The sequence below is a fragment of the Macaca fascicularis genome, chromosome 7 (assembly GCF_037993035.2).
Source record: "Macaca fascicularis isolate 582-1 chromosome 7, T2T-MFA8v1.1".
Taxonomy (NCBI): domain Eukaryota; kingdom Metazoa; phylum Chordata; class Mammalia; order Primates; family Cercopithecidae; genus Macaca; species Macaca fascicularis.
This window is the reverse complement of record NC_088381.1, coordinates 18,455,591-18,481,135: the sequence shown is the minus strand read 5'-3', so window position 1 is coordinate 18,481,135 and position 25,545 is coordinate 18,455,591. Positions and strand designations below refer to the sequence as shown.

Here is a 25,545-nt window from a genome sequence, read left to right as displayed (position 1 = left end):
TGGTGGCTAACACCTGTAATCCTAGCACTTTGGGAGGCTAAGGCAGGCGGATCACTTGAGGTCAGGAGTTTGAGACCAGCCTGGCCAACATACTGAAACCTCGTCTCTACTAAAATACAAAAAGCCAGGCATAGTGGTGTGTCCCTGTCACCCTAGTTACTAGGGAGGCTGAGGCAGGAGAATTGCTTGAACCTGGGAGGCGGAGGTTGCAATGAGCCGAGATTGCACCACTGCACTCCAGCCTATAACATCGGGCCTGGCTCACAGAAAGCCTGCAGTGACGGGACCCAGTCTCATGAAACCCAGCCACAATCCCATGAGCCCGAGGTCAGTTAGCACAGCACCTGGCCCATCAGAGGGCTCAAAAAATGGGAGCTGTTGCTGTGTGGTCACCTGTGGTCATGCAAAGCCAGCGCCTCTGCAGGGACGGCTTTCCCTTGCGCCACTTCTTTGGAAGGCCCGTCGCTCTCACCCCCAACCCCTGCCCACCGTGGATGAAATTGGGTAAAATCAGATACTCTAAAGAGAGGAGAGTCACACTGACCCTGGGCCGGGGAGAAGCAGGATCCGGCTGTAGCCAGCCTGCCTCTCCCACAGCCTGTAGGCTGTCTGCCTTCCCACCCCATCCTTGCATGGTGACCCCGCTGCCCTGTCCTGCCAGGAGGAGTTCGGGGCCAGCGCAGCCCTGCTGTCCACCAAGGAAGCCCTACTGGTCTGGTGCCAGCGGAAGACAGCCAGCTACACCAACGTGAACATTACCGATTTCTCCCGAAGCTGGAGCGATGGGCTGGGCTTCAATGCCCTCATCCATGCCCACAGGTGTGACCCCACCCTCGTCAGGAGGCCTCCACCCACTGGCCAGTGATGCCTGGGTTGGGTCCTCAGCCTGCCCATTGTCCCACATCTCTAGGCTTGAAGGAGGGAAAGTGGACACAGATGTAGAAGGGGCTGATGTCTGAGTCCCTGCTCTGGGTTAGCTCCCTTCCCTTCCCTAGACAATGCCACGAGATTGGCCAAGTTTACCTTTGACCCCAGTCTTCTGCACTTCCTGTGCCCCCCAATTCTATTCATGTTCTTCACCTTGGCAGCACCTGCCCTTTGGAGGTTCCCCCAGCCCCCCAGCCTGGTCCCTGTGCCGAATGAACCCTCCTCTTTCTCTATCAGAGTCCTACTCCTTCAGCAGGGCCTCAGATAACTATTGGGAAAACGAATTCACAAGAAGATGTGAATGGCCAATAGGAGCATGAGTGCATTTAAGAATCTACTGAAAGGAAAGCAATAGGTTCCTGCTGGTGAAGAGCCCTTCTCGCTCTCTTTCCAGGCCAGACCTGTTGGACTACAGCTCCCTGCGTCCAGACCGCCCACTGCACAACCTCGCCTTTGCTTTCCTGGTGGCTGAGCAGGAGCTGGGCATCGCTCAGCTGCTGGACCCCGAGGACGTGGCAGCCACACAGCCAGATGAGCGCTCCATCATGACCTACGTCTCCCTCTACTACCACTACTGCTCCCGCCTGCATCAGGGGCAGACTGTCCAGAGGAGACTCACTAAGGTGGGGGAGAAAGGAGGGGTGGGGTGAGCAAGGGCTCCAGAGGCAGACAGGCCTAAGCATGAAGCCTGCCCTGCCACGTACTAGCTGCGTGGCCTTGGCCAAGTCACCCAACTTCACTGTGCACCCTCTACCACATGGAGATGATGCTGCCTGGATGACAGAAGGCCCTTGTGAGAGGCCGGGCACGGTGGCTCAAGCCTGTAATCCCAGCACTTTGGGAGGCCGAGACGGGCGGATCACAAGGTCAGGAGATCGAGACCATCCTGGCCGACACGGTGAAACCCCGTCTCTACTAAAAAATACAGAAAACTAGCCGGGTGAGGTGGCGGGCGCCTGTAGTCCCAGCTACTCGGGAGGCTGAGGCAGGAGAATGGCGTGAACCCGGGAGGCGGAGCTTGCAGTGAGCTGAGATCCAGCCACTGCACTCCAGCCTGGGCGGCAGAGCGAAACTCCGTCTCAAAAAAAAAAAAAAAAGAAGGCCCTTGTGAGTGTTCCAGGGAGCACGGGTCATGGGCCCAGCATGGTGCCTGGCATACAAGGGAAGCCAGGGGAGGAATGGCCCCTCCTGGGCCTCTCCCTTCTCCCCGACTCTCAGGCTATTAAGCTTCTAATGGGATTAAAAGGCTTAGAGAGCCAGGATTCTGCAAGGACAGGCACAGAAGAGGCTCTGCCGGCTGGGGCCACACAGAGTTCATGTTTCTGGGGGGCTTTCTTACTCTCTGGACACGATGGCAGAGGCTGAGGCCTGGAAGTGCTCTTCTCAGGGTGGGTATCTCAGTTGGGGTGTGGGTGGGGGGGACACAGGCCAAGGGCTGTCAGCTGCTTTGCGGGGTAGGGGGTGCAGGGAAGGGAAAGGTGGCCTAGAAAAAGAACAGCAGCCTGAAGGGCCTCAACCCCCACCAGTGAGGCCAAATGGGTAAAACAAGAGGAGGAAGGCAGGATAGCCTCACCCTCAGTCATGGAGAGGGCCCCAAGCTCCTGGGTCTGAGTGTGCAATGCAAGCAAACCCAGTTCTCCGGGGTGGGAGTACCACCACTTCAAAGGATCTTCGGCTCAGAGAAGTAGCTTACAGCCCACCTGGGGAACTCTGGCTGGCACTCAGTGTCCACTCCAGGGCCTGTCCCGAGAAGGACCCTGACCCTTTCCTACACCCTCCACCAGATCCTGCTTCAGCTCCAGGAGACAGAGGCGCTACAGACCCAGTACGAGCAGCTGGTGGCCGACCTGCTATGCTGGATTGCAGAGAAGCAGGCGCAGCTGGAGGCGCGGGATTTCCCAGATTCGCTGCCCGCCATGCGGCAGCTACTGGCAGCGTTCACCATCTTCCGCACCCAGGAGAAGCCACCCCGGCTGCAGCAGCAAGGGGCTGCAGAGGCCCTGCTCTTCCGGCTACAGACAGCACTCCAAGCCCAGAACCGCAGGCTCTTCCTGCCTCCTGAGGGCCTGGGCCTTGCAGAGCTGTCCCAGTGCTGGGCAGGGCTGGAATGGGCAGAGGCCGCAAGGAGCCAGGCCCTGCAGCAGAGGCTACTGCAGCTGGAGCGGCTAGAAACCCTGGCCCGGCGCTTCCAGCGCAAGGCAGCTCTCCGGGAGAGTTTCCTTAAGGATGCAGAGCAGGTGCTGGACCAGGCCAGAGCCCTGCCAGCCAGCCTGGCCACGGTGGAGGCAGCCATCCAGAGGCTGGGCATGCTGGAAGCTGGCATCCTGCCCCAGGAGGGGCGCTTCCAGGCCCTGGCTGAGATTGCAGACATCCTTCAGCAGGAGCAGTACCACAGCTGGGCAGATGTGGCCCGCAGGTGAGCCCCAGCACATGAACTCTCCTCACAACTGGCTGAGGCTCTCCTACCACACCCCCATCCTTCCATGTCATGTGCCCATTCTGTGCCAGAGAGGAGAGGGGTGATTTATGGGTTCAGGGCTCCCTCTACAAATATCTATCTCCCAGTGATGCAAGTCCACCATCAGTAATTCATCCCTATTGGTAAAGCACTTTCTAGGTAGCCTCTGATTCATCCACTAAACAAGAATTGATTGAGTGTCTACTACATCCCACACACTGTGCTAGCTGCTGGAGATTTAGTAGAGAAGAGAACAAACAAAAATTCCCTCCCTCATGAGCTTACACACTACTAAGGAAAACAGACAAATAAGAAAAATTCATAGCATATGGTAATAAAGAAATAATAATAATAAAGGAGAGGCTGGGCACGGTGGCTCACGCCTGTAATCCCAGCACTTTGGGAGGCTGAAGTAGGAGGATGACCTGAGGTCAAGAGCTCAAGACAGCCTGGCCAACATAGCGAAACCCTGTTTCTACTAAAAAATACAAAAATTAGCCAGGCATGGTGGTGAGTGCCTGTAATCCCACCTACTCGGGAGGCTGAGGCAGGAGAATCGCTTGAACCTGGGAGGCAGAGGTTGCAATGAACAGAGATGGCACCATTGCACTCCAGCCTGGGCAACAGAGCGAGACTCCATCTCCAAAAAATAATAATAATAATGATAATAATAACAATAAAGAGGATAGGGGAATATGAGGTGCTAAGGTTGAGTCGCTAGAGGGGATTCACTGGGAAGTTGACTTCCAAGTAAAGACCAGAAAGAAGTGGGCAGCTGGCCATGCAGACATGGGAGACAGAGTATTCTAGGCAGAGGACACGGCAAATGCAGTGTCCTTTCAGGCGAGCGCATGCCTAGCAGGTTTGAAAAGTAGCCTGAAGGTCAGTGTTGGCCAAAGTGAACAAGTGGCAGGAGCTGAGGTCAGGCGGGCACAGGGGTGAGGGGTGGGGATGGAGGTCAAGCCCGGCCTTGCAGGTACAGTAACGATTTGGTTTTTACTCAGAGATGGGAAATTAGTGGAGGACTTGAGCAGAGGAGTGACACGATCTGACTTTTGTTTTGTGATGCTCGCCTGGATGTCATGTTGGGAATAGATCCAAGGGGCAGAGGCAGAAGCAGGGACACCAGTTACAAAGCTATTGCAGTAATCCAGGACGGAGCAGCAGTGGTGATAAGGGGTGAGGTTCTGGATAGATTTTGCAGACAGTGCCAAGTAGAATCTGCAGACAGATCAGACGTGGCCTGTGAGAAAATGAGTTATCAAGATGTTAGGCCGGGCCCGGCGACTCACGCCTGCAATCCCAGCACTTTGGGAGGCCAAGGCAAGTGAATCACCTGAGGTCAGGAGTTCGAGAGCAGCCTGGCCAACATGGTGAAACCCATCTCTACTGAAAAGACAAAAATTAGCCAGGCATGGTGGCCCATGCCTGTAATCCCAGCTACTCAGGTGGCTGAGGCAGGAAAGTCACTCGAACCTGGGAGATGGAGGTTGCAGTGAGCCAAGATTGCACCACTGCATTCCAGCCTGGGTGACAGAGCAGATTCTGTCTCAAAAAAAAAAAAAAAAAAAAAAAGATTTTTCGTCTGGGCACCTGGAAGGATCGAGTTTTCATCAACTGAGATGGGGACTGCATGCAAGGTAGGGGGCCCTGACAGCCTGATCCTTCCAGGCCCTCCTTCTGGCTTCTCTGCATGTGTCCAAAGATAGGACACACTGCCCCTCCCACCCCCTGCTAGGATGCTCTCAGAGTCCATAGGCCTTGCCCCAGCCACAGAGGTCAGACTCCTCCAGGGCAGCCAAGCCCCATCACGGACCGGGAACCCTGAAGTAGCTTCCCTGCCCCAACCCAGAGGAGATCTCCCTTATTCTCACGTCCTCCAGGCAGGAGGAAGTTACCCTGCGCTGGCAGAGGCTCCTTCAGCGTCTGCAGGGACAGAGGAAGCAGGTGGCAGACATGCAGGCTGTGCTGAGCCTGCTGCAGGAGGTGGAGGCTGCCTCCCACCAGCTAGAGGAGCTGCAGGTGGGCACTGGACCAGCAGGCCCTTGGGAAACACAGCAGGAGGGGGGACTTCCCCAGTGCCAGTGCTCAGAGGGACCCAGCACTTTGGGGCCACGGCAATGACCACTCATCTCTGGCCAGGGGCCGGCCAGGTCCACCGCCTGTGGGCAGCAGCTGGCAGAAGTGGTGGAGCTGTTGCAGAGGCATGACCTGCTGGAGGCCCAAGTCTTGGCCCACGGAGCCCATGTGAGCCATCTTGCCCAGCAGACAGCAGAGCTGGACTCCTCCCTGGGCACCAGTGTGGAGGTGCTGCAGGCCAAGGCCAAGACACTGGTCCAGCTCCACCAGAGCCTGGTGGCTCTTGTCAGGGCCCGGTAAGAGACTGCCCCAACTCTTCCACCTTTCCCAGAACTTTTCTGTAACCCAAATTATCTCCTGCCCAGGTTAAAGTACTGTTGGCCTGGCAGTTTTCTCCATACTGACCCTCACTTCCAAAACCTCTGTCTCACCTGTTGAGTCATCCAGGGAAAAGAAAAACCCTAAGGGGAGTGTCTAACGCCTGAGGGGAACCCACTGCCCATGCCCCACTACTCCCCATGTCCTTCAGTGGTCCCTACTGTTCCTCAGGCGGGCCCTGCTGGAGCAGACCCTACAGCTGGCAGAGTTCCTGTACAACTGTGAAGAGGAGGAAGCCTGGCTGAAGGAGTGCGGACAGCGGGTGGGGAATGCGGTCCTGGGCCGGGATCTCAGCCAGATCGCAGGCACCCTGCAGAAACACAAGGTGGCAGCTCCCCGTGCACGCCCGCCAGTCGCTAGCGCTGCACCCTTCCCTCTCGGCCCCCGGGCCCTCCCCTGTTCTTCCTTCACTGAGCCCCCTGCTCTGCCCGCCGCTAGGCCCTGGAAGCTGAGGTCCACCGCCACCAGGCCGTGTGCGTAGATCTCGTGCGGAGGGGACGCGATCTCAGCGCCCGCAGGCCCCCGACGCAGCCGGATCCCGGGGAACGGGCAGAGGCCGTGCAGGGCGCGTGGCAGCTGCTTCAGACCCGGGTGGTGGAGCACGGCGCACGGCTGCAGACAGCCCTGCTGGTCCTGCAGGTAGCGGGGAGGGGTACGGGCGGGGTAGGGGCGGGGCCCAGCGAGGCGGGGGATAGGGGTGCCGGGACCTGCCAGCGCTCAGCCGCGCCCCTTCATCCACACACCCCCCGACCCCCTCCTGCAGTACTTCGCGGACGCGGCGGAGGCGGCTTCGTGGCTGCGCGAGCGGAGATCCTCGCTGGAGAGAGCGTCCTGCGGTCAAGACCAGGCGGCCGCGGAGACGCTGCTGCGGCGCCACGTGCGGTTGGAGCGCGTCCTGCGCGCCTTCGCGGCCGAGCTGCGGCGGCTGGAGGAGCAGGCGCGGGCGGCCTCGGCCCGGGCGTCGTTGTTCACGGTGCGGACGGGGGACAGGGAAGGTCGCCTGGTCTCCCTTGCTCTACTGCCGCTGGGCCACACAGAGGACAAAAATGGGAGGGCCTTTGTGGCCTCTGGCCTGGAATTCGTGGCCTTCCCGTGGCTGTGGGTGTCCCTCACCCTAGTCCTCAGGGGCATCTCACCTGTTGACCTAGCCCAGAAGTATTGGAATCCTGTCTGCCCACGCCGACCGAGGGCATCCAGATACAGCCTGACCTGGCCCCCGTTGCTGGCAGTTTCAGAGCGTTAAGCAGTTTCCTCCAGGAAGGTTCCCTCCACTTGCATCCAGGCCGGTAGTGACCCTTCAGCCCTGTTTGGCTGTCTCTCCTGACTTAGCCCTCCTTGGTGGTTTGGACTCATCACTGCCTCAGACTGCCTTCTGACACCCCTTGCTCAGTTCATTGAGCCCCCAAAGTTCTTTAAAACACGTACAGCTTGGCTCACAGCCCCCATTCAAGAAGCTGTGTGTGTAGCACATGATGTGGAAATCAAAGCCATCGGATCCTGTGCTCACATTTGGCCCCTCGACTCTCAGCCCCAAGGAAGTTTCCTGTCCCCCAGACCCATGTCCCACACACCCCTTGAGCTACAGCTCAGGCCCTCCAGGTCTCAGGGCACAGAGGCAGGGGTGGCCAAAGCCCCTGCTGCTTGATGGGGCCCTCTCTAGACACGCTGCCCTCTGTCACACAGGTGAAGTCTGCCCTGAGCCCTCCAGGAGAAAGCCTGAGGAACCCAGGGCCCTGGAGTGAGGCTTCCTGCCACCCTGGGGATGCCTGGAAGACGGCTCTCCCAGCTGAGCCTGACCCTGACTTTGATCCCAACACCATACTCCAGACACAGGACCACTTGGGTCAGGACTATGAGAGTGTGCGGGCCCTGGCAGAGGTAACACTTCTTTTTTCAAGAAATGCTCGAGTCCTTACCCTGTGCCAGCAACTCCTGCGCAGTGATCCCAGGGGAGAAGGCAGTGACTGACATGTTCCCTGTCCTCAAGGAGCTTTTATCATGGCCAAGAAGATGTTAGACAACTCGTTAGACAACTCATTAGACGCGGGTGTGATGGGATCACATGAGAAGGTAGCCCAGGTCAGGCTGGAGGTCAGGGAAGACACCTTGGAGGGAAGGACTTTAAAGCTGAGGCTTGAATGAGAAACAGAAAGCAGGTAAACCCAGGGGTGCTGGCCAGGACCTGTGCAAAGGTAGGAAGGGGGCCCAGTGGAGGAAGGGAAGACCCGGGTGCCCGCAGCACAGACGCTGGGGAGGCCATGGCCAGAGGAGAGACTAGAGAGGCAGGTTGGGGTGGAGCAGGCAGAGGGAGCGGTGTGGATTTCACCTAAGAGCAGAGCTGGCACTGAGGGGTTTCAGCAGGGCAAGGCCAGACAGGAGCACACTGCCAGGTCCCTTTACCCTACCCTAAGCCCTTGCCAGCTCCCTCCAGGTGGTGCCAAGAGGCCTCTGAGAGAGGATGTGGGGCCCAGCAGTGAGGCAGGGACCCCCTCTGGCCCTGACCCTGGGCTCTGCTGGTGGGCTGGGATGGGGAGGAGCACCCCTTTGACCTTCCCCGACCCTCACCCCAGCCTTGGGCCACCTCTCTCCAGCGCCGCAGGGCCGGGCTGGAGGAGGCCATGGCCCTGTTTAGCTTCTGCAGTTCCTGTAGGGACCTCCAGTTGTGGCTGGAGAAGCACACAGCGCTGCTCCAAAGGGTGCAGCCCCAAGCTGACATCCTGGAAGTCACACAGCTCAAATATGAGGTACAGCCCTGGGAGCTTGGCACCTCCTCCTCGCCTTGCCCCTGCCTCCCTGTGGTCCGCTGCTGTAACTCAGTTCTCCAATTTAACTACCGTCCTGCCTGGGGGAGGGGAGTAGAGAGCTGGCCTGAATTTCCAGGGCCTCCTGGCCCTTAAGACTCAGATGGCTGTCCTTCCAGGGGCAGGCAACGTGGGCACCCCTGTAGCAAAGAGGACCACTGAGGTACATCATAGGCTTGAGGGGAGTGCGGAAAAAGAAAAAGCCCCCCAAGAGGCCTGGGTCCTCCTTTTCCCTAGAACATCCTCACTGCCCTGGCTGTGGGAAAGGGCCTCTGGGCTGAGGTCAGCAGCTCTGCTGAGCAACTGAGGCAGAGATATCCTGGGAACTCCACACAAATCCAACGACAGCAGGAGGAACTGAGCCAGAGGTGAGAACGAGGCAGGAGTGCAGGTGGCGAGGCAGGCGGACGCAATGCCCAGCCTGGGCCTGACTCACCTCCTCCCACCGTGCCAGGTGGAGAGGCTGGACATGTCCGAGGCACAGGGAAGGGGCAAGGGACAGCCAGTCTGGCAGCTTCTGTCATGTGAGGCTCTGGCCAAGGCTCCAGGATGGATGGGGAGGTGTCCCTGTGGTGGAGACAACCTCGTACCCTCTGCCCAGGTGGGGGCAGTTGGAGGCCCTGAAGAGGGAGAAGGCCGTGCAGCTGGCGCACAGCGCGGAAGCGTGCAGTTTTCTGCAGGAGTGTGGGCCCACACAGGTCCAGCTGCGAGACGTGCTCCTCCAGCTGGAGGCCCTGCAGCCGGGGAGCTCAGAGGACACCCGCCACACCCTGCAGCTGGCCCAGAAGACGACTCTGGTGCTGGAGAGGAGGGTCCACCTCCTCCAAAGGGTGGTCATAAAGTACGGCCAGTGCAGTGGTGGCACTGGGAGGCAGTGACGACCATGGGAAGGCGTGGGCAGGGTAGTGAAATGAGGAAGGGACAGAAACTGGGCTGGGGAGAGGACAGGTAGGAGGGGCTGTCAGAAGCGCTCTGGCAAAGGTGGGGGGATGATCAGCAGAAAATGCTCCTGGGGACAGGAAGAGCCCTGTTCTTGCTGCCCCCAGGTCAAGGGTGGGGTGGGCCATTCAGAGTCACCACCACTCTCCCTGGGGGATGCAGGTTTGGGAGGAGGACGTGCGCCTGGGGCACTGGGCCTAGGACAGGTCACTGACTGTGCAGCGCACCCTGTCTCCCAGGGTCGAGGAGTCAGGCCACGCAGAGAGCCAGCCTCTGCAAGGACAGGTGGAGACACTGCAGGGGCTGCTGAAGCAAGTACAGGAACGAGTGGCCCAACAGGCCCGGGGCCAGGCTGAGGCTCAGGCCCGGCAGAGCTTCCTGCAGGAGAACCAGGAACTGCTACTGTGGGCAGAGAGTGTCCAGGCTCAGCTGCGCAGCAAGGAGGAGTCGGTGGATGTGGCCTCGGCTCAGCGGCTGCTGAGGGAGCACCAAGACCTGCTGGAGGAGATCCACCTGTGGCAGGAGAGGTCAGGACAGGAGGGCAGAAGGGGTGTGCTTTGGACTGGGCCCAGGGCTCTGGGCTCTGAGTTCAGGCCCAGAAAGAGCATGCAGGAAGTAGTGTGATTTCCCCGGGGAGGGGCCCAGACCGGTTGGCATCTGGCATGGTGCTTGAGGACTGGTCAGGCAGCCTGTACGCTTTAAGGAGAGACCCAGGACACTGAGCTGCCTGGGAGGCTCTCTCCAGCCCAGGCCTGGCCGGCCCCCGCCAGGTGGGCCCAATGCGTTGCTTTCAATCAGGGCATCTAGCCTCCCCTGCCATCCTGGATAACACGGACCCCACTGGCCCCTAAGTGGAATGACTCAGGACCCACCCATGGGCCTGAGATACCCACCTTCTCAGTCAGTCGGTGCCTCTCCTCCTGCAGGGACAATGTTATGGGCTGGCAGGCAGGCAAGGCCACCAGGGACAGTCCACAGGCTGTGCCCCACCTGAGGGCGCCTGGCAGGTGGTCAAGTGGGCACTGAAATGCATCTGGTCCTCAGCTTGCCAGACTCCAGTACCTGGTTCAGGGCTGCAGCAGCTCAGAGGAAGTGGAGCCTTGCTCTAATTCACACAAGGGTGTTACCTGTTCCCAAGCCACCTGCTGAGAGGGGCACCTTTTCTAATTGTTCAAAGGCTCCATCGGGGCTTGCAGTGGCCCTGGGATCAGGTGCTTGTGTGGCTTGTGTGATTTTTCCCTCTTGCGCTGTGCTGCCTCCGCATGTCCTCTAGGCCAGGCGTTGGCCGTTGACAGTCCACACTTAAGGACGGCCAGCTGGAGCTGGTGGGAGCTTGGGAACCCCTGCATCCTAAGCACTCTGCTGGGCCTATCACATTCAGTGTCTCATTCATGCTCCAAGATGCATGAACCCTGGAGGTGAGAGTAGGAGGAGGCTGACAAGGGGGGCCTGCTGGGGTTTGACTCTCTGCCTGTCATCCTGGTCAGACTGCAGCAGCTGGACGCTCAGAGCCAGCCCATGGCAGCCTTGGACTGCCCAGACTCCCAAGAGGTGGCCAACACTCTGAGGCTCCTGGGGCAGCAGGGCCAGAAACTGAAGGCTGTGTGGGAGCAGAGGCAGCAGTGGCTGCAAGAGGGGCTGGAGCTGCAGAAGTTTGGCCGAGAAGTGGATGGTTTCACTGCCACCTGTGCCAACCACGAGTCCTGGCTGCACCTGGACAACCTTGGGGTATGGAGCAGGAATGTGGAGCTAGGCTGTCACTCCCTGTCACTGGAGGGCGCTCATCCCCTTGGGTCCGGAAGCTGGGCTGGGACAGTGGCGGGTGAGATGGTCCTGACTCCCACCCTCCCAGGCATGACCTCAGGTCTCTGCACTCCCAGGAGGACGTGAGGGAGGCCCTGAGCCTGCTGCAGCAGCACCGGGAATTTGGGCGGCTCCTGAGCACCCTGGGGCCTCGGGCAGAGGCTCTGCGGGCACGCGGCGAGAAGCTGGTTCGGAGCCAGCACCCAGCTGCACACATGTGAGCCTGGCCTCAGTCTGCAGCACCCGCAGACGACCCTTTCTCAGCCTGCACAGACGGCCGCCCTGGGGCTGGGAGAGTGGGGGGTGAGGGGAGAGTGCACCTCGCGCTGCGGTGGGAGTCCTCTCCCATGCCCTCCTCCAACTCCCCCGGCCCTCCAGGGTCAGAGAGCAACTGCAGAGTGTCCAGGCACAGTGGACCAGGCTCCAGGGCAGGAGTGAGCAGAGGAGGAGGCAGCTGCTGGCTTCCCTCCAGCTCCAGGTGAGGGGCAGGGCCCAGGGTGCATGTGGCCTCCCTGAGAAGAAGGCCTGAGACCATGCGGAGCTCTGTGCAGCCTACAGAGCACTTCCCTCACCTGCTGTGTCATTCATCCTCTCGACACCTTGTGTGAGGCAGGCAGCACAGCTCAGGTTTTTCCTGATGAGGAAAACTGGGGCTGTGGCCACACCGCCCGCAGACGCAGGGCCGGGCCTGATGTCTGGGCCTCTGAACTAAGCCCACGCTCCCCCTCCTCCCACTGCGCCCTTTCCCCAGTGCTTTGGGCCACACTTTAGGGTCTTGCACAGGTCGTGGCACCAGCTGCCAGCCTTGGCTCTGTCCAATGTTTGCTCAGCCCCCACAGCAGAGCAGGGCTGGGGGCTCCCTGAGCTCCCCTGTGTTTGGAGAGGTGCAGCCGTAGGGGATCTGATGTCGGCTAGAGCAGCAAGGACCCGACAGGCGTTGCTCCTCTCTAGGCACAGCCCTTCTGCCCCACACGGGGAGCAGCAACCCCAGGCCCCACCCAGAACCAGCTCTGGTCCTGCTTTTCCCCGTGGGGGATCCCTTCCCTTAGAGGTAGGTCCTTGCACCAGCCCCCACCCCCGTGCTCTGAGACCCACGCTTGCCCGGTTCTTGGCAGGAGTGGAAGCGGGATGTGGCGGAGCTGACACAGTGGATGGAGGACAAGGGGCTGATGGCGGCACATGAGCCCTCCGGAGCGCGCAGAAACATTCTGCGGACACTCAAGCGGCACGAAGCAGCTGAGAGCGAGCTTCTCGCCACCCGCAGACACGTGGAGGCCCTGCAGCAGGTGGGGGACACGGGACAGAGAGTGCAGAGCCTCCTTGTCTTCAAATTCCCAACCCTACTGCACCACCTGTTTTCATGGAAGAGTCTTTGAAGGAAGAATCTGCCTCAGCTTGAACTTAGAACCTCCCTCCCCAAGTCTCCTTGATGCTGCTGGCATCCCCTTGGCACCCAAACCAGTCCCAAAGCTGCCGCCATCCATCCCTTCCCCCTCAACTCTCCGTGGCAAGTCCCAGAGCTGACCGCCTCTACCAGAACACGGCTTTCCCCAGCCACCAACCTAATGCCAGCTCACCTCACTCCATTTGCCGGGGTCAGAGGACCCTCCTACCTGCAGTTTTGGGGCCACATGAACTGCTTTCGTCCAGGCAGCCTGTGGAATGCAGCTGTGGCCAGCCCCTCACCTCCACTGCCACCCAGGTCCAGCCTGCTGCGGCCACGGGTGGTACCAGCAGCTCAGCCAAGCTCCCTGGGCCTTTCTCTCCACTCCAGGTCGGCAGAGAGCTGTTGAGTAGGAGGCCCGGTGGCCAGGAGGACATACAGACTAGGCTTCAAGGCCTGAGGAGCAGGTGGGAAGCTTTGAACCGCAAGATGACTGAGCGTGGGGACGAGCTCCGGCAGGCTGGACAGCAGGAGCAGCTCCTGAGGCAGCTGCAGGTCTGCTGGGAAGAGGGACAGGGCACAAGAGGGAGACGGAGTCCAGGCTGGGCTGGACAGAACGGGGAGGGAGAAGTCTGGGTGTTCTGACCCTGGCTCTGCAGCCTTTGGAGGCCTCTGGCCTAGGACAAGCTGAGCGTGGCTTTCCCCTCAGTCGGCCAATACAGGATTCTCTCCTGTGTGCCCAGCGTGTGGTCAGCACAGCTTGAGTCCCCCAGGGAGAAAGAAGCGTGAGGGAACAGGGGAAGATTGGGCACTTCTGGTTGGGGGTTGGCAGTGGTGGGGACAGAGGTCCCTGGTGAACCTGGTCCTACAAATCCTACAGTCCCAGAGCCCGGGAAGGCCACTTGCTGTGCTATACAAGGAGAGCCTAAGGCAGCTCCCGGCGTCCCTCCCCAGGATGCAAAGGAGCAGCTGGAGCAGCTCGAGGGGGCCCTGCAGGGCTCAGAAACGGGGCAGGACCTGTGCTCCAGCCGGAAGCTGCAGAAACGGCACCACCAGCTGGAGAATGAGAGCCGGGCCCTGGCCGCCAAGATGGCTGCCCTCGCCTCCCAGGCCCGTGGCGTGGCCGCCTCCCCGGCCATCCTGGAAGAGACCCAGAAGCACCTCCGGAGGTGGGGCCTGTCCTCCCACCCACCTGTGTGGCACTCCCCCGTGTGAATTTAAGTTCCCACAGGGTGGCACCCACAGGACTGGCGTGTCTAGACCTCCTCCCTTCTTATGGGTAGAGTCATTCTGGATGGGAGGGTTGGAGACCCCATTATACATCTTCAGCAGGACCCCCACAGTGTGGTCAGGCAAGTCATCTAGGCCATGAGGTGGGGCCCTGGCGCCCTTCCGCTGCCTCTCTTTGTCAGGTGGGGCTTTGCTCTGTTCCCTGGTCTTGTTCTTCACGGGCCCCGTCTGGGCCGAGGAAAGAACCAGGAGCCTTGTCCTCACTCTGTTCCCAGCCTCTCCCATCTCTTCCACCTCCTCCTAGGCTGGAGCTTCTGCAGGGGCATCTGGCCATCCGGGGCCTGCAGCTGCAGGCCTCAGTGGAGCTGCACCAGTTCTGCTACCTGAGAAACATGGAGCTCTCATGGGTGGCTGAGCACATGCCCTGCAGCAACCCCACCAGCTATGCCGAGTGCTTGAATGATGCCCAGAGCCTTCACTGCAAGCACAAGGTAATAGCCCTCTTCTTCCTACATGATTCCGGACATCCACTTCCCAGACCTTAGAAACGCTCTGCCCCTACTCAGGTGTCCTGGCCTCTAAGCCCTCCCCACTGGGTATCCCAATTTCCAAATCTCTGCCCCAGCTATTTTGACCCTGGGGATCTTGCCATGATTGGGGCCTGGAGCCACATCCATGGCTCTGCTCCAGATGCCCCTGGGTTAAGAGCAGCAGCCTCTCAAGCCGCTCTGTGGCAGGAGCTCCAGGTGGAGGTAAAAGCTCACCAGGGGCAGGTGCAACGGGTGCTGAGTTCTGGGCGGAGCCTGGCAGCTTCAGGGCACCCCCAAGCCCCACACATCATGGAGCAGTGCCAGGAGCTGGAAGACCGCTGGGCAGAGCTGGAGAGGGCATGTGAGGCGCGGGCCCGGTGTCTGCAGCAGGCTGTCACTTTCCAGCAGGTAGGATGCAGGGAGGTGGGGTTGGGGGACGAGGCAGAAGTCAGGGCTCCTTGAGGGGCCACCTGTGGGACTCTCAGGGAGGCGGGTCAGTGGGGGCTCTGGGCCGGGAGCTGATGGGTGCCCCATGGGCACAGAAGCCGCTTTGTGCAGCACGCTGGAGAGCAGGGGCAGATGTCTCCAGGGCTGATGGAGAGTCCTGAGATCCTCTAGGTGAGTCGGCCCCACTCTTGGCAGTACTTTCTGGATGTGTCAGAGCTGGAGGGCTGGGTGAAGGAGAAGCAGCCGCTGGTGAGCAGTCAGGACTATGGCAGAGACGAGGCAGCCACCCTCAGGCTCATTAAGAAGCACCAGGTACCACGTCCTGAGCCTCCCCTCCAGTGTGGCTTGGGTGATGATGGACCACAGGAAGAGGGCTGCCACCCTCGCTCTCTCAGAGGCATGGAGCCCTGCTCTTGCTTCCTGGAGACACAGCCCCATCCCCACTGCCCACCCAGATCCCACAGTGCCCCTTCTTCCAAGGCGACCAGGGCACTGTGATGCACATGCTTTCTCCCTTCATCTTCTTATGAGTCTTGCCTCTCCCTGTGGCTTTGGGGTTTCTCCGCCTACTCTTGCTTCCTCTCTACCCCACCCCTTGCACTTTTCTCCTCTGTTGAGGTCACCTCCCCAGCCTGCTCCATATCTCCCACAGGTTTATTCCTCCCAGGCTTTGCCTCTCATCCTTTGAGCTAACTAAATGCCCTTCCTGAAGCCGAGCTCCTCCCACAAACATCCCCTGGCTGAAGGGAGGGAGGTCTCGAAGTCCCCTTCCTCACTCCTGAATTTGGACTCCCAGAACCACACAAGCTCCAAAGCCTGGGGCCCACAGCAGTCCCGGTTCCTGCTGTCACTGAAGTGTCCTCCTGTCTGGGCATGCTTTCTGCACAGCCCCAGTTCCAGTGTGTTCTGTGACAGGACTTTCAGAGAATCTTTTCTAAAGGCCTGTAGCCTTGGCCTCACGGAGCACCCCCCCGGTTATACTGGACAGCTTGCTTAATTCTGCCTCTCTCTCACACATGGAGGTTGGGGTTCAGTCTGATGCCTCCTGTGCCCTCCCTTCCTTGGCCCAGATTAGCCAGCATTCACCTTTCCCTGCTAAATAATGAGCCCTCAGTGGGCACAGACCAGGTGTTCACTTAATGGAACAATAAGTCCTTACTCCATCAGTGATGGGTAGGTGGATGCTGGGTGGGCGGATGGATGAGTTGAGGTAGATGGATGGGTGTGTGAGTGGTGGGTGAATGGATGAGGATTGGTGACTAGATGGGTGGGGGACGGACAGGTGGGTGGATGAGTCACCCAGGCTCAGCCTGGTGTGGGTCCTCGTTCATCACAGGCTCTACGGGAGGAACTAACCATTTACTGGAGCTCCATGGAGGAGCTTGACCAGAGGTCCCAAACCCTCACTGGCCCTGAAGCCCCTGAGCAGCAGCGTGTGGCGCGGGAGAGGCTCCGGGAGCAGCTGCAGACACTGCAGGAGTTGGCGGCCACACGGTGAGGGCACCGTACCCCCTCTCATCAGTGGGTACAGGAGGCCTAGCCACAGCTGACTGTTCCCGTGCCATGGCCCTAAGTCGAGCAGAACCCATGACCCCAGGCTGTAGAGTGGTGCTAGGAGAAGGGTATGCGTTGCTCACCTCTTTCCATAAATTCTTCAGTGAGGCCCCACAACTCCCTGCTGTCCATCTCCCCACATCTCCCCATGTCCACACCCTCCTCTGCCCCTACACTCGCCCTGCTGGGTCTACTACTGCCTGAATCACGAGCTGCAGGCTTGGACAGAGACCATGAGTAACCCCATTCTTCAGATTGGCCCCTCTGGCTGGCCTGGCTGGCCCCCGGGGGGCGGGCAATTCACTTCTGGGGAACCACGGGCTGTCACCACAGGGACCGGGAACTGGAGGGGGCCCTGAAGCTGCACGAGTTCCTGAGGGAGACCGAGGACCTGCAGAGCTGGCTGGCACGCCAGAAGCAGGTGGCCAAAGGAGGGGAGAGCCTGGGGGAGGACCCCGAGCACACCCTGGTGAGAAGAGGGCCAGGGTCAAGGAGGGTGTCCTGGGGCAGAGCCTGTGGGGTGGGGAAGCTGGCCCTGGCGGGGCGGAGGGAGAAGGTGGTGCAGAGCGGTGAGCCCTGGCTGAGGCAGACCTGCTGAGTGGAGCGGGCAGACGCCGTGGCCGTCCAAGCCCATATCACCCAGTTGGGCACTGAGGTGCCTCAATTCCCAGGCTGCTTGCCGCGTAACCATTCGGGGGCTACCCGGTCACCCACTCTCGTCTTCTCAGCACCTCTGCACCAAGTTTGCAAAATTTCAGCGCCAAGTGGAGATGGGCGGCCAGCGGGTGGCCGCCTGCCGGCTGCTGGCGGAGAGCCTGCTAGCGCGTGGGCACAGTGCTGGCCCTATGGTGCGTCAGAGGCAGCAGGATCTGCAGTGAGTGCCCAGTGGGCCAGGCCAGCATGGGGTGTGGGGGAAGGAGCTGGGCAGGCAGGGCCCAGAGTGGTAAGAGAGGATGGCATGCTGTGAGGGCCGCGCTGGCCCCGGCTGCCCACGGGCCTCTGCAGGGGGCCTAGCTCCGGAGGAGCCAAGCCCGCCACAGGCTCTGGACTGTGAAGGGAGGTGAGGCTGGGTGTGCAGGTCAGAGTCCTGCTCCCGGGACTGAGAGCAGGAGCTGTAGGAAGATGGTGGGGCCGGATGTCAGGGCCTTCCCCTGAGCTGTCCCAGCTCCTGTGCTCACTCGGGACAGCTCATGCCTCATGTCGTTCCTAGTTGTCCACTTGGCTGATTTGGATCCACTCCCAGCCTGTGAGCTTTCAGGCAAGGTCATGACTTGCTCATAACCCCTAGCCCAGAGCCTGGCCTGGCAGAAGCCTTAGGAGCTCAGCGAGTTGCAGAGTTAATGAAGAATGGAGAGATGTGACCTCTGCCCACAAAGCGTCTAATCATAATCTGGGTGACGCGCTATAAATCAAAGCACAAGATGTAAGGAGTGTCGCAGAGCACAGATACCATTCAGTGCCCAGCATTACAGCATCAAAACACGGAATTCATGGGAAAGCTAGAAGACAGGCTCCCGGGAAGAGAGTGCGTAGGCAGGGCCACAGGCGGGAGAGGTTTTAAGGAGGAGGAGCTTCGAGCAAGTTCCGATACAACCCAGAGAGGAGGGGGCTGACCAGACCTAGCGGGAGGGAGGAATGAGGCAGCCCAGGGCTGATCCCCTGCTGGTCTTCCACACGCCACGGGCAGGGCCACCTGGTCGGAGCTGTGGGAGCTGACCCAGGCCCGAGGCCACGCGCTCCGAGACGCTGAGACCGCCCTCAGAGTTCACAGAGATCTCCTGGAAGTCCTCACCCAGGTCAAGGTGTGAGCTGGAGGGGTTGCTAGAAGTGGATACACTCCAGGCTCAGTACCCACCCTCCATTCCTCATCTCCTTGGCATTCTCCTTTCCTCAGGAAAAAGCCGCGAGCCTCCCCAACAATGTGGCACGGGACCTGCGTGGGCTGGAGGCCCAGCTGAGGAGCCACCAGGGGCTGGAGCGAGAACTCGTGGGCACCAAGCAGCAGGTGAGCCCAGCTGGCTGCCTCTCCGACCCAGGCCCCTGCAGCCCCCTCAGGCTAGCCTGCCTGTTCCTCTAGATTTTCCACTGTCCCTCAGGGCCTCCCATGGGCCTACTGTGCATGGCAGGATGTGGCCCAAGGGGGCCAGAGTTCCCAGGCAAGGGATATATCTGTGGGATAGTCAGGAAGACGTGACCCTTGCCTCCCTGTTCCCTGCCCCTCCTGCAGCTGCAGGAACTGCTGGAGACTGCAGGCAGGGTGCAGAAGCTGTGCCCGGGGCCTCAGGCCCATGCGGTGCAGCAGAGGCAGCAAGCTGTGATGCAGGCGTGGGCAGTGCTGCAGCGACGCGTGGAGCAACGCAGGGCCCAGCTGGAGCGGGCACGCCTCCTGGCCCGCTTCCGCACAGCGGTGAGGGCTCCCGCCCCTTGGGTGGTGTGTATGCGCATGTGTGTGTGCTGCACCACACATGGGCATGCATGCATGAGGCCCTCCAGCTCCGGAGGGAGAACAAGCACGAACTCAGGCGGGAGAGCACGAGCACATGGAGGTCAGTCTGGCTGGTCAGGGGCTGAGCACATGGGCATAGCAGTGACACCTTAGGGTCTGGGTCAGTGCCAGCAAGGTGAGTGGCAGGGCAGTCATGCGGGGTCCCAGCTGGGGCTGAGAGTAAGAACGGCCCAGGAAAGCTCATAACTGGAGACCCAGATGTTAGACAGTGACCTCTGGATCAGCCAGCATCCATTCAATGTCCGTCTTCGGCCCCCTGCTGAAGCCGTGGGTGGAGAGAGGAGGGCGATACAGAAGCTATGGAAGGTGGAACTTCTGCCCGCATGGAGCCCTCCTTCCTGGGCAGATGAGCCTGAAACCCAGAGAATCAGACTGGAACAGTGGGTCCTGGCCACGGAGTGTCCCTGGCATCCCCCTGTCCTGGGACCTGGCAGACCAGGAGGCCTAAACCGACACTACAAAAAGGCTTGAGTTTAGGGACCCAACTCTGCTGCTTTGCTGGCAGTGTGAGCTTGAGCAAGGCACTTAACCCTGGGTTTGTCACGCACTTAGAGTTTACAAGACTGTTTGTGCTATTTACCCTTCCTCTGTGCAATGAGATATTTGGTCAAGGACCTGAAGTCCCTCCAGCACCAGTCTTGTGTAGTTGTATACAAATCAGCAGAAGACAGTCTGTAAGGGTTAAGTTAGTAATTCAGAGAACAAGGAGAGCAGTGCAGTGTCAAATACCAGGGAAGACTTCACCAGGCAAAGGCGGCATAGAGGCCATTGAAGAGCAGGCGAGCTTTCTTTCCCCATCAAGCAGTCTTGAGGCTGATCTTGCTATAGCCGCCAGTCCGCTCATGGCCTCATCCAGGTGAGCTCTGTAGAGATGGGAAGGCAGGAGAAGGAACTTCTAAGCAGCAGGGTCAGCAGGAGCAAAGGACAGAGATGTGTCGTGGTGAGGGTCTGGCTCACGTGGAGGATTCGTGGTTCTGGGAGGATCGGGTTGGATGAGAACGGAGAAACCAAGTGACAAAGGGCCACACGTGCCTCAGCCGAGGCCCTGACCCAGGTCGGCTCGAGCTGTGTGAGGAGTGGACTCAGGTGGGCTGCAGTTGCCTCGGCACCTGGTTTCCTGCTGAAACCCGGCCCTCACCCGGCTCTCCCTCCACGTCTCCCTCACCCGGCCCTCCCTCTCCGTGTCTCCCTCACCCGCTCTCCCTCCGTGTCTCCGGGATCAGGTGCGCGACTACACCTCCTGGGCAGCCCGCGTGCGCCAGGACCTCCAGTTGGAGGAGAGCTCGCCAGAGCCCAGCCGTGGCCCACTGAAGCTCAGTGCCCACCAGTGGCTCCGGGCGGAGCTGGAGGCCCGGGAGAAGCTGTGGCAGCAGGCAACCCAGCTGGGCCAGCAGGCACTCCTGGCTGCAGGGACACCCACCAAGGAGGTGGGCCCCCTTTCCTGGTGCCCCCATATACCCTAGCGGACCTAGCCTGTGCCTGGCCACCTGGTGGCCCGCCCTACTGTGCCATGCTGGCCTTTCCTCAGAGGCTTCCCTCAGGATCCAGTCCTCACCTCACCCACACCACCCTCCCCAGCTGAAGCTCCTCACGTGTCCATCCCCAGGTCCAAGAAAAGCTTCGAGCCCTGCAGGACCAGCGGGACCAGGTGTATCAGGCCTGGGCGCGGAAGCAAGAGAGGCTGCAGGCTGAGCAGCAGGAGCAGCTCTTCCTCAGAGAGTGCAGCTGCCTGGAGGAGATCCTCGCGGCCCAGGAGGCAGGTCCCGTCCCGCCCTCACACTCCGCATGCCTCCTGCTCCTCCTTTCCGTTCTCTCTCTGCTCAGTCCCTTTCCTCCTGCCTCTCTGGCTTTTTCTCTAATATGGGGCAGCTGTGCATGAGTCCTTCCAGGTGACCTGGGTGAAGTGCTGAGGCCCCTGAGCTTCCACTGACATCCCCAGACTGAGCCCCGAGGAAGTTGGCCAGAGGCTGGTCGTGCTCCCATGTGGTGCAGAGGTTGGGGTGTCACAGCCTCCCAACCTGGGCTCCCACTCCTCCTCACAGCTCCACGCCAAGCTCGGCGGGCACTCCTAAGGTCCTGCTATACCCAGAGTGCCCATGGGCACAGCCTAGCACAGACTGTAGCTAGAGGGGCTGGCTGGCTGGAAGGCATGGTGGCCTCTTTGACTTTTCTGTGGATCCAGGTCTCCCTGAAAACCAGTGCCTTGGGGAGCTCGGTGGAAGAGGTAGAGCAGTTGATTCGCAAGCATGAGCTCTTCCTGAAGGTTCTGACTGCCCAGGACAAGAAGGTAATGGGCTCAGGAGTCCTGGCCATGGTCAGAGTGTGGGGGTCAGGAGAGAGTCCTGAAGGGGGTCACAGGGAGCTTGGTGTGTTCCCGGAGTCAGTACTGATAAGCCTGCGAGGCTGGGGGCCTGGTTGGGGTTGACTGAGCAAGTTGTATGTGTGGCTCAAGAAGAGGGCCCAGGGTGAGATGGGCCACACTGCAGAGACCCACGGAGGGCATTCGGCTCTGTGCACACCACATGGTCCTTGGGGAGCAGACTGGTCTGGCTTGTGGCTGGGAGGATCAGACACCCCTTAGCCGTGCGAGGCTGAGGAAAGGGCTGTGAGCCCTGCGGGCCAGACCCTGCCCCAGCCCAGGGTGGGAGAGCAGTAGCTGTGCCCCTGCCCCACAGGAGGCAGCCCTGCGTGAGCGGCTGAAGACGCTCCGGCACGCCCAGGTGCAGGACCTGCTTCCTGCCCTGCTGCAGCGCCGGGCGAGAGTGAAGGAGCTGGCGGAGAGCCGGGGACACGCCCTGCACGCCTCCCTGCTGATGGCCAGCTTCACCCAGGCTGCAACCCAGGTCAGAGGGCACCCCCAGCCCAGGGCCTTCCACTAGGACCACTCAACCATTTTCAGCTGCCTTCACACCACAACACTGTGAGGCAGAAACAGGTTCAGGGAGTGGATGGCTGTGCTGGAGCTCAGAACATGGGATCTAAGCCCCTCTGTGTGGAGACCCCACCAGTGTCCCGAGCTCTAGCAGGGCCAGGGCAAAGAGAGGCAGGGAAGGGAGCAGAGCAGCCCAGGGTCCCAGGAGTAGGGGCCACACCTCCAAAACGAGAGCCCCCCCAAGGCCCTGCCCGGCTGCTTCCTGCAGCACGTCTTGTGTCTTCTGTCTTCCGGAGCTAGAACCTTCAGGGCTCATTGACCAGGTGCTGCCCACTCTACCCCTGAGGCCAGCCTCCTGGGAATGGCTAGGGCTAGGCCTGTGGCATCTGGGGCCCAAGGCTGCAGAGCATCAGCGTTCGTGTCCCACACCCACCAGGCTGAGGACTGGATCCAGGCATGGGCCCAGCAGCTGAAGAAGCCGATCCCTCCTGGGGACCTGAGAGATAAGCTGAAGCCCCTGCTGAAACACCAAGCCTTTGAGGCTGAAGTCCAGGCCCATGAGGAGGTCATGACCTCTGTTGCCAAGGTAACAACCAGGCCCTCAGCCCCATGCCTGCCCCAAAGTGTGGCCCAGGGGTGATGTCGGTCTTAGGAGGAAGGGCAGCAGGCAAGATGTCCTGTGTCCCCTCTCTCCCTCCAGAAGGGAGAGGCTCTCCTGGTACAGAGCCACCCTCGAGCGGGAGAGGTCTCCCAGCGGCTGCAGGGCCTGCGGAAGCACTGGGAGGACCTGAGGCAGGCAGTGGCCCTCAGGGGCCAGGAGCTGGAGGACAGGCGGGACTTCCTGGAGTTCCTGCAGAGAGTGGACCTCGCAGAGGCCTGGATCCAGGAGAAGGTGTAGCCCCAGCCAGCGGGGGGAGCTGAGAAATGGGGGGAGGAGCCCTCCCTTGACAGGAGGGAGCCCCAGCAGCAGGTGCCAGGAGCCTGGGTTGGTGCTCAGAGCGCTCCCTCCCCACCCTCGGCCTTCACAGGAGGTGATGGTGAATGTTGGTGACCTGGGCCAGGACCTGGAGCACTGCCTGAAGCTCCGACGGCGGCTTCGCGAGTTCCGAGGAACCTCGACCGGGGTAAGGGGGCCTTGCTGGGTAGAGTTGGCCATGCATCCCTCACTGAAAATCCAGTTGAGAGCAGGGAAAGAGTGTGGGCTGTAGGGCATTGTGTGGGCTCCATGCCTGCTACTCCCGTGCCCTCGGGCAGGCTCCCTCCTCTTGCCTTCGCTCCTTCCTCTTTAGAATGGGGGTAGCACCCACCTCAGAGGTAAGAGAGCATGTGCATGGTTGCAGATACGTGAATCTCCAGCTGTGATAAAACTTCGTAGACCTATCCCCCTCTGCCACACACAGATGCATACTTGCAAAAACTGATAAAATCTGAATGAAGTCTGGTCTAGTTGGTAGTAGTATACCAATGTCAGCTTTGTGGTTTTAATGTTACCCTTATATAGGATGCTGCTATAAGGGAAGCTGGGGAAGGGCACATGGACCTCTCTGCGGGACTTGTGCAATTTCCTGTGCATCTATAATTATTTCAAAAAATCTTAAAAACATGAGACATATGCCTGGATGCAGTGGATAATCAGCGCCCGCCTTCAGTGTGACTGTTTCAGCGTCTCAGCGTCTCCTCCTCGTCCCACACCCGCCCCCTTACACAGACACACACCAAACATCTATTTCTCTTATGTGGTGTACAGGGAAATAAAATTGGCAAATGTATTTGCAATTGGATGTTAAAGACCAAATGTGCTAACCTTGTCTCCCTGGTACATGTATGTATAACTTTTTAAAAGGTGGCCGTGCTTAAACCTAAGACATCGCTGGCTAATGGCAGCATTTCACAGACGCTGTGCCAGATGCTGTAGGAGGAAGAGAGCTAGACTTTAAAGGAGCTGGGCTTGAATCCTGGCTCTGCCACAAAGGAGCCACGTTAGCCTTGGAGCTCTGCTCTGGTGTCTATAAAAGGAGGGGACTGTCCTTCCCTGACTACCTCGCACGAGGCACTTCATAGGAAAGTGCTTTGGAAATGTAAACAAGCTCTCTGGATGCCAGAGCCAGGAGACCTGCAATGGCACCCTGCGGGGGACCCCTCCCTGTGCACCTTTAAACCCCGCCCAGTGTCCAAGCAGCACCAGCCTCAGCTCAGGCAAGTCCTGGGGCGGGGACACCCAAACCCCAGGAAGCCAGAGCTCACTGTTCCATTCCACAACCTCCATTTGCTTCTCTTCATCCAAGAAGCTGAATTTTCATTTTAAAATTTCTGTGGCCGGGCGCGGTGGCTCACGCCTGTAATCCCAGCAGTTTGGGAGGCCAAGGCGGACAGATCACTTGAGGTCAGGAGTTTGAGACCAGCCTGGCCAACATGGTGAAACCCCATCTCTATGAAAAATACAAAAATTAGCCAGGCTTGGTGGCAGGCACCTGTAGTGCCAGCTCCTCGGGAGGCTGAGGCAGGAGAATCACTTGAACCGGGGAGGTGGAGGTCGCAGTGAGCTGAGATTGTGCTACTACAACAACAGTGTGACAGAGGGAGACTGGGCAACAGAGGGGGACTCCGTCTCGAGAGCTTCTGTAAGTGAGCATGTGCCCACTCTTCCCTCCTACATGCTACCCAACACAGGGATCCCATTTTCTGGCCTTAGAGGTGACTCTGGGGCTGCAGGCTCCAAGCCGATCTTGTTCACTTCACCTGGACGGGGTGACCTCAGTCACCTGCCACAGTAGAGGAAGCAGGAAGCAGTTCCTCCCACTGCCCAAATATGCTGTTCCTCATGCTCTGGGGCCCAGGCATGCTCCCAGTGCCCGCTGAGGTGGGAAGAAGGGGCTCTGCGTGGGGGGTGCCAGTGCCCTCACCCGTACCTCCCCTGCAGGACACAGTGGGCGATGCCCGCATCAGGAGCATCAGTGACTTGTCACTGCAACTCAAGAACCGGGACCCTGAGGAAGTCAAGATCATCTGCCAGCGGCGAAGCCAGCTCAACAGCAGGCCAGTCCCAGGCTGGGGAGAACCGAGGGGCCGGGAGAGGGATGGAGGGCCGCCTCGGGCTCCACATTACACCACCACCCCTCGGCCAGGTGGGCGAGTTTCCATGGCAACCTGCTCCAATACCAGCAGCGGCTCGAAGGGGCCCTGGAAATACACATGTTGTCTCAAGAGCTGGACAGTGTCACCGAGAGGATTCAGGAGAAGGTACGTGGTGGAAGCGGGTCCCGGCAGGGTCTGTGAGCAGATGCGGTCAGGGGAGGGGGCACTGCCTAGAGTCTCCTGTGTGTCTCCCCCCTCACTGGCCTCTCCTGTTCTGCTGGGTACTTGGAGGTGGGTCCTATCAGGGCTGCACCAGGGACATCTGATGGGCTGGCCTTTGGGATCAACTCAGGACCATAGAAGGACCTATTGCAAGCTCAGCAGGGGGCCTCCCTGTCTCCTTTCTCCCCCGGATCCTGGTCCCAGACACACTGCAGGTCCAGAGGCCAGAAAACACCCTCTCAGTTTCCTCCCGTCCCCGAGGAAGCCCAGACCCTCGGGGTGTTTGCCTTGGGACTGTTCACAACCACAGAGCCCCAGGCTGAATCTGGCAGAGTTAGAA

At 59.9% G+C, this 25,545-nt stretch overlaps 1 protein-coding gene across 1 annotated transcript in view; it reads left to right on the top strand.

The window, feature by feature from the left end:
- The window catches only part of SPTBN5 (spectrin beta, non-erythrocytic 5), a 44,570-nt gene that overhangs the window by 4,795 nt on the left and 14,230 nt on the right, over positions 1-25,545 (top strand). The window contains exons 4-40 of the mRNA XM_065547828.2: positions 662-819; positions 1,322-1,550; positions 2,712-3,343; positions 5,269-5,407; positions 5,528-5,760; positions 6,014-6,167; positions 6,281-6,481; positions 6,606-6,815; positions 7,526-7,720; positions 8,434-8,586; positions 8,881-9,011; positions 9,245-9,484; positions 9,822-10,109; positions 11,070-11,310; positions 11,463-11,602; positions 11,764-11,863; positions 12,501-12,671; positions 13,160-13,324; positions 13,724-13,938; positions 14,304-14,490; positions 14,737-14,937; positions 15,172-15,288; positions 16,313-16,470; positions 16,864-16,999; positions 17,259-17,404; positions 18,218-18,332; positions 18,425-18,535; positions 18,758-18,937; positions 20,260-20,463; positions 20,643-20,792; positions 21,219-21,323; positions 21,712-21,879; positions 22,345-22,494; positions 22,609-22,800; positions 22,937-23,032; positions 24,829-24,944; positions 25,034-25,148. Coding sequence (XP_065403900.1) covers positions 662-819; positions 1,322-1,550; positions 2,712-3,343; positions 5,269-5,407; positions 5,528-5,760; positions 6,014-6,167; positions 6,281-6,481; positions 6,606-6,815; positions 7,526-7,720; positions 8,434-8,586; positions 8,881-9,011; positions 9,245-9,484; positions 9,822-10,109; positions 11,070-11,310; positions 11,463-11,602; positions 11,764-11,863; positions 12,501-12,671; positions 13,160-13,324; positions 13,724-13,938; positions 14,304-14,490; positions 14,737-14,937; positions 15,172-15,288; positions 16,313-16,470; positions 16,864-16,999; positions 17,259-17,404; positions 18,218-18,332; positions 18,425-18,535; positions 18,758-18,937; positions 20,260-20,463; positions 20,643-20,792; positions 21,219-21,323; positions 21,712-21,879; positions 22,345-22,494; positions 22,609-22,800; positions 22,937-23,032; positions 24,829-24,944; positions 25,034-25,148 — 6,642 coding nt within the window. The remainder of the gene's footprint in view (positions 1-661; positions 820-1,321; positions 1,551-2,711; positions 3,344-5,268; positions 5,408-5,527; positions 5,761-6,013; positions 6,168-6,280; positions 6,482-6,605; positions 6,816-7,525; positions 7,721-8,433; positions 8,587-8,880; positions 9,012-9,244; positions 9,485-9,821; positions 10,110-11,069; positions 11,311-11,462; positions 11,603-11,763; positions 11,864-12,500; positions 12,672-13,159; positions 13,325-13,723; positions 13,939-14,303; positions 14,491-14,736; positions 14,938-15,171; positions 15,289-16,312; positions 16,471-16,863; positions 17,000-17,258; positions 17,405-18,217; positions 18,333-18,424; positions 18,536-18,757; positions 18,938-20,259; positions 20,464-20,642; positions 20,793-21,218; positions 21,324-21,711; positions 21,880-22,344; positions 22,495-22,608; positions 22,801-22,936; positions 23,033-24,828; positions 24,945-25,033; positions 25,149-25,545) is intronic.